At 38.0% G+C, this 7,624-nt stretch overlaps 1 protein-coding gene across 2 annotated transcripts in view; it reads left to right on the top strand.

Annotated features, from left to right (window-relative positions):
* The window catches only part of LOC122065491 (polycomb group protein FIE1-like), a 16,800-nt gene extending 12,873 nt beyond the window's left edge, over positions 1 to 3,927 (top strand). For both annotated transcript variants that reach the window (XM_042629298.1, XM_042629299.1), the window contains exons 9-13: positions 433 to 492; positions 634 to 730; positions 3,316 to 3,379; positions 3,490 to 3,549; positions 3,660 to 3,927. In XM_042629298.1, coding sequence (XP_042485232.1) covers positions 433 to 492; positions 634 to 730; positions 3,316 to 3,379; positions 3,490 to 3,549; positions 3,660 to 3,723 — 345 coding nt within the window. In that variant the 3' untranslated portion in view covers positions 3,724 to 3,927. The remainder of the gene's footprint in view (positions 1 to 432; positions 493 to 633; positions 731 to 3,315; positions 3,380 to 3,489; positions 3,550 to 3,659) is intronic.
* The last annotated feature ends 3,697 nt before the right edge of the window (positions 3,928 to 7,624 follow it).

The following is a 7,624-nucleotide window of genomic DNA, read 5'->3' as shown; positions in this document are numbered from 1 at the left end:
AAAAAAAAAAAAAAAAAAGGCAAACAAGAAAGCTGAAATCTCGATTCTCTCTAGCCTTAAACTTGGATCCGGTTCTTGGTCTGGGCTCTCGAACAGGTTCGGGTCGATCCATTGGCGCGCTGCTACATCATGTTGACTTGAGTTTAATGGCTTTAAAATTTTAGAGTTAACAATATACCCAAGTAAAAATAGTATGTCTAGGGGACTGAAATTTGGTGCTAATGTCTGGATTCTAAAGTTTTTTTAACATCATGGACTGTCTGCTTTTTTTCTTTTGGAGAGGGTGGATGGGTTGGTTGGATTCCTTCTCTCATTAAACATGTAATTTTCATAGTATTTATTAACTTTATGTTTCTTTTGGTCCACACACTCACATCCAAAGCCAATATATATAAAAAATCTAACCTGAATGGCTTTTATCTTGCAATGCAGAGTGTTGATAATGAAATTGTCTTATGGGAGCCAAAAACCAAGGAGCAGACTCCTGGTGAGGTTAGATTTCCCTCATTACATTCCTCTATTTTGAATCTAGAGCTTTTTGTGTGTTCGATGATTTATTTTACACATCATTTGTTGTTCACTACTTTTTGGTGGCATGCAATAATAACAGTTTCAGTTTTGATTTTGGCTTAGGGTGCTGTGGACATTCTTCAGAAGTACCCTGTTCCAGAGTGTGATATTTGGTTCATCAAGTTCTCATGTGATTTTCATTATAATGCAGCAGCAATAGGTAAGTAACGCTTATTTTCAGAGTAGGGGTATTCAATATTCATCAAGCCACGAACACCAAAAGAGTGGAAGTGCGTTTAGGAACAGTTCCACATGTTTTGGGTTCATTCCTAATTTGACTCAAATCACTCCTCCATAGTGGACCATCCAAAGGCCTCCATTAAACATGGCCATGCCACCTCAGATACTTTCTCGTAGCTTATCATATATCGGAACTACTTCCAAATCAGCTCTGATATGATCATTTCTTACTTTGTCCTTTTTAGTTTTGCCACACATTGATCTCAACATCCCTATCTTCACTATATTGAGTTTTTCTACATAATGCTTCTTAACTAACATTCCACATCTTACATCATAACTAACCATGCATTTGTCCTAAACAATTTTCCTTTAAGTTTTAAAGGAAGACACCGATCACACAAGACTTTGGACGCACCAATCCAGAACATCCGTCCTATTTTAGTTCTTTGTTAACATCATCTTCTATATCACATTCCTTATTTATGATTGAGCTCAGATACCTAAAATAAGCACTTTACGAAATCTCCCTCCCATCAATTTCACCACCACATAATCCATCCTAGCATAACTAAAGTTTTCACATCATAAAGTTGTACATCATATATTTCATCAGTCCTAGCATAACTAAAGTTTACACATCATAAGTTATACATCATATATTTCATCTTCGTTCTACTATCTTTAAACTTTTTGATTCCGAGTTTGATCTTTATAACTCAAATTTGACGTTAATCTCTGATTTTGTTTCATCCTCAAAACAATATCATCAGCATAAAGCATACACCAAGTAATCTCCTCTTGGATGTCTCTAGTTAAATCATCAATGATAAGCGCAAACAAATAAGGGCTTAAAGCTGATCCTTAATGTAGCTCAATTGTAATCGGAAATTCATTACTTTGAAACCCCCCATAGCTCTTACACTAGTTACCACACCATCATACATATCGTTGAGGTAAAAGGGTTTCTGTGGGGGCTGAATGACTTGCCTGCCCACATAAAATGGAAATGACATCTTTGTGGATGCTTCCTCATGCACTCCTGTTGGCCCTCAAGCATGCGCAGGAACCGCACTCCCCCACAGGAAAGACTTCCTTTATCGTTAATTATGTTCACATATTTACTAGAAGCACTTCTATTCTCTAGTACCTGCCTTATTAACTCCCTAGGGACTCTATCATAAGATTTTTCTAGGTCAAGAGAGACTATATTGAGATCCTTCTTGCAATATCTTAAATTTTCATGAGTCTCCTAAGTAAGTGGCTTCTATCTTGGATCATACTAGCATAAAACCAAATTGGTTCTCCATAATAGTAGTTTCTTGTTTCAGTGGATTTCAATAATCCTTTGTCATAATTTCATAGTATGACTCATTAGTTTTATGCCTCTATAGTTATTGCAAGTCTGAATATAACCGTTATTTTTGTAAATCAGAACCATAATGTTTTTCCTATATTTGTTTGTTATTTTCTGCGTGCTCATAATCTTATTTAACAGCTCAGTTAGCCAAGAGAAATAAAAAATTCCTAAGCCCTTCTACTCTTCTATTAGGACTTCATTTGCGTCTGGTGCCTTACCTACTTTCATCCTTCTTAAAGCTTCTTTTACCTCAGACACCCTAATTTTTCGTACATATCTATGACATTTGATGTCTTGATGGGCAATGCAACCTTCCAGGATATTATTACTCAAAATGTCTTCATTTAATTGGTTTTGGAAATAACCTTTCTCCCTATTAGTACTTCACCATCTTCATTTTAATACACCTAACATGATCGAGATCTGTACCATTCCCTTCCCTCGTTTTAGCTATCTTGTAGATAGCTTTTACCCCTTCCTTTGTCCTTTCTTGAAACTACGCATGTTGGTTCCTCCTTAAGGGTTGACTCTAACCCAAGAACTTCATCTCCTACAAACCACCTATCTGTGAGATTATCTGAGACCAAGTCTGAAACTGCAACTAGCACCTGGATAGTTTCAGCAAATTTTTATTAATTTACAGAGCACTGTTTCGAAGGATTCTTGTGTGGGTTTCAGGCTTGATTGGAGTCCTTTTGGTGAGATGTCCCACCGGAAATTGAACCAATCTACCGCTGGTTTACTGTTCACAATTCTGATGTAGGGAATGAGTAATTTCTGCTAAGTACAACTAAGGATATAAATTGTTTAATTTATACAAACTCGTCTTTCTTGAGTTTATTTCTATTTTATTCGCAATCTTTCAATAAATTCCAGAAATGTTCTCATTTCAAATTTTATTTCCTAGTTCGTACTTGATTCTGTTTTCTTACTCAAAAGAGGTCATGAACGTCTTAAAAATTACAGAATGGCCACTATAAATTTGAGTTTTATTACACACCATGGGCCCGTGGCAATCCAAAAGCATTGTTTGTAGTACTCCATGGTTGCATCACTTCTCCCTTGTGATTTACCTCAGAGGAGCAACCCATGTCTTGTGATTATTGGCCTAGTAAATGTTCCATGCTAAGTGCTTTATGAACTTATTTGATTTTTGTACCTGCACACCAACAGAAGATTCAGCCAGTGTTGTTTTCTGCTACCAGGAAACAGGGAAGGAAAGATTTATGTATGGGAACTGCAGTCCAGCCCCCCTGTCCTCATGGCAAGGTATGTGCTTGATCTCTGTGACATGAACTGTGATGCTGTTCAAAATCTAGTTTTGTACATAAGACATGGTATTCGTGTCTTCCCTTTTCATTGAACTGTTTATGTTTCAGGCTATCTCATATGCAGTGTAGATCTCCAATCAGACAGACTGCCATGTCCTTTGATGGAAGGTAAACTAATATGGAGTCCTGGTAAACATGCATACTGCCTTTTCATTTAAAAAAACACTTGAAAATTAACCAGGGGAGAGACCTTCTCAACTTGCTTTTATCTATTGCAGCACCATCCTTGGCTGTTGTGAAGATGGGACAATTTGGCGCTGGGATGCAAATGTGGCACCATAAGCTTACCAGATACAAACTGCATTAGAAAATTTTGTTGAATTTGTAGCTGAGTGATCAGAATTTGTGAGAAATATTTGTGCCATTATGGCAGAAGGTGTCCTTCGTAATATGATCTATTTATGAAATGTCAAGGAAAAGAAACCAATTTTGTCCATAAATGTAACCATTACTCTATAATTATTACATATGATTTTGTTCTGATTATGGTTATTGTTTTAATTTTGGAGTATTCTGTTCTGTTTCCTTATTGACTGTCTTCCATGAGAACATTAATGTACACTGTTTTATGGATGTCATCAGCCAACTAGTGATGGATGACTTGTATTCTCCCTGTTGATTGCTCACTGCTCAGTGCTCACATCTGTGTCAGCTGTAGCCTGAAAAACACTCTGAACCGTCGGATATCCGAAGAAATGATGTACTGTACATTCTTGATGCAGTTCTTCCTTTTGGACCAATCGGTTCAATGCAGATGTGTTCATTGTTACAGGGCCTACAGGGTTGTGGGATGAGAAGAATTTATAAATTCATGTGCTCATACAGTTGCAGAGTTTGAACGAATGGCTGGTGTTTCTGGTGGCCAAGGTCTCAAACATGGAAATCAGATCAAGTGAATTCTCCAATACATATATGAATCCGCATAAGCCAATCTAGATCTCAACTGATTTCACAGGATAAAATAAATTGGGCAATAATGCACTTTTAGCCATTGTGATGTAGGTGCACATTATGGAAGGAGATATGAGAGGAAGAAGGGTACTCCTACTTAGTCCACTTAAGTGCCTAAGTCATTAATTATAAATAAGGGCCCATTGGGCCCATCAGCTAGGGGGTATTTAATTAGTTTATTTTAATTAAGTAGAGGCCCATTGGGCCTTTCGATTTAATTAAGTGATATGTCCAGTCCAAATTGTTTTAGGACTCTTTATTTTTCACATAGGTTTATTATTCATAGTCTTAGTATGATTGTAAATAGGAAAGTCCTACCCTCTCTATATAGAAGAGTTTATGTAAACCTAATTTTCAGATTTGAATAAATAAAAGTTGTAGAGATTTGCTTAGAACAATTGTGATAGTTGTGGCTGAGAAGCCCTTACCGAGACAACCACTCCTTCCCCACTTCATCTTGTTTCTTCTCTCTTCTAATCTTATATTCGATCACCATCAATCATTTGTTATTTGCTGCTACTATTATTTTATTGATTCTAGCCAGAAGTTCAAGAAATCCTGAATCGATTAAGCAATCCTAGTTCCAATAGGAGAGGGGTCGATCTCCTTCTTTTCCCTTTTCTGTTATTTGATCAACAAGACATCTTCAGAGGTTGTTCCAAGCTACAAGAGGGACCTTCGATCCTTGTTACAACAGCAAGCATCAAGGCCAGCAGTAGCTATCAAGATTTCCTTCAGTTTTCTCTCTCCAAAGGTTGAAATCAAGATTCTGTGGATCTCTTCAACCAGCCATCAGAACAAGTTTAACTTTTTAGGTTTTTGTTGCCACAATAGGACCTACACTCGATCCAAGTTGCAGCCCTATTGGAGCTGTTTTGAGCCAGCCACAACTCTTTGAACCCCAATTGTAGATTTCTCTCTCCTACTTTTGGGTCTGATTTTTTAATGTGATTTGCTACTGTTTTGGGTTCTATCTATTGTTGTACCTATTAAGTATTAACTATAACCTCTCTTTGGGACTTATTCTCTTGTAATTGAATATCTTGTTAGGGAATTACTTTTGTATTTGGGGTTATACTTGTGGGGGTTAGTAATCTCTTACCTACTTCTACATTAAGTGGTATCAGAGCTAAGGTTGAAGAAAGACCCCAGATCACTCTAGAAGACATATGGAAATCCCTTCAAGCTTTGACTGTAAGGATTGAAGGGCATGATCAATAGATAGCTGATATGAAAGAGAGTACTACTGCTCACTCTGACACCCAACCAACTGTTGCCCAAACAAATGTTCGGCCTACTATCAATTACAGTGGTAATGTTCCCAGAAGAGTCAATATGCAACCTTGAAGGAATATCCCAACTCAGAATGAGGAGTATGATAAGTATGACAATCAGCTTTATCAGCCTTATGAAACATACAAGGTCAAGCTAGAACTGAAAGAGTACAATGGGAAGCACGATCCCCTCTACTACTAGGACTGGGTAACTTCCTTTGATGACTACTTCCAGTGAAATCGTATGCCTGGAGAAAGGAAAGTCTAACTAGTGGTCACTAAGCTAATTGGTGGAGCTAAGGACTGGTGGAAGAATGAAGAAGATAGACTAATCTGCAGTGGTCGGATGCCTCGCAATTGGGAAGACTTGAAATTTATCCTCAACGATAGGTTCTTACCACCAACCTATTGTCGTCAACTCTACGATATGTTGAATACACTCAGGCAAGGTACTATAACTGTAGGAGATTATATTGATTGTTTTAATGAACTTCTTTCACGAACAGTTGCCCATAAAGAAGATGAAGAACTACTCATATCCCATTTCAAACTTGGTTTGAGGTACGATATTCGTGAAAAGTTTGGTGTGATCGAGATACCCTCTTTAAATACTTGTTTTGACAAATCACTAGAAGCAGAGGATATGATCAAATTAGCCTCCAGAAGGTAAACCAATCAACTGACAACAAAAATTCATGTACCAACCAAACCCACTAGATTTCTTACCTAAGCTCCACAAGATACACAGAATAAGGGGAAGGCTCCAATGGGGAGAGAGAGTGGATCTGTGACATGCTACAGTTGTGGAAGAACTGGACACACGATAAAATTCTACCCTAAGCGTGGACGATCCAACTCCGTCATCAGTGCCATCGAATCCAACCCAAATTTACAAATACATGAACCTCAGGATGATGATTGGACTGTTAATGTTGTAGTTGAAGGTGGGGAGGATGAACTGGAAGATGAGTTTGCACCAGAGAATGATGATCCTTATGCTTATGTCAATGTGGTTGCAAGAATCCTAGTGGCTGAAACTAAGGGTGAAGACTGTAGGAGGAACAATGTCTTCTACACCTTAATGTCTAGTGGAGCTCAAGTGATTGTGGACAGTGGAAGTTGTGTGAATGTGGTATCTCAGGACTTTGTTATTGATGGAAAGCTTAAAACTGAATCTCATCTACAACCATATAAGGATCCCTTCTAGACAACAACACCATGGTTGTAATTCAATGGCGTTCTGTCCCATTGAAAGTTTCAGATTATAAAGAAAGTGTATAGTATGATGTCATCCCCATGGTCCTCATTGATGTACTACTTTGAATGTCTTGGTTATATGACAACAATGTGCTAGTGGGGAGGTACAAAGAACCGACATCTTCAATCACAAAGGCAAGCCATTCATTCTAAATCCACTCAACATACCTCAGGTAAAAGATAAGTTAAGGGATGCCCAACTTAGGAGACAACATGCTTTAAAGAATATTGCTAAGACCTGTTCCAAAACAACAATTGAACAAAAGAAACAACCATGCAAAGAAAATTTCAGCAAGAACACTTTGGACAACAAGTTATGCGTGTTGCCCCATAGAGAATTCTTGACCACTAGTGAAGAAATTTGACTAATCATAGCTCTTGTTACCAAGGCTGTTGAACCGGTGAAAGAGGTAAAGCATCCCCCATAGATCAAACAATTACTTGTTGATTTTTCAGATTGGTGCCAGAGGAATTGCCAGATAAACTACTGCAGATGAGGGATATTCAGTATGCCATTGACCTTGTGCCTGGGTCAGTACTCCCTAATATGCCCACTTACCGTCTCACTCCTATAGAGCATGTCGAGCTCAAGAGGAAAGTGGATGACTTGTTAAAGAAATGGTTCTTAGTTGAGAGCATGAGTCCATGTGCAGTGCCAACCCTATTGACACCAAAGAAAGATGGATAATGACGGATATGCA

Source organism: Macadamia integrifolia, unplaced genomic scaffold, assembly GCF_013358625.1.
Source record: "Macadamia integrifolia cultivar HAES 741 unplaced genomic scaffold, SCU_Mint_v3 scaffold2038, whole genome shotgun sequence".
Lineage (NCBI taxonomy): Eukaryota > Viridiplantae > Streptophyta > Magnoliopsida > Proteales > Proteaceae > Macadamia > Macadamia integrifolia.
Note: the sequence above shows the minus strand (reverse complement) of the source record. Positions and strands in the feature narration are given on the sequence as shown.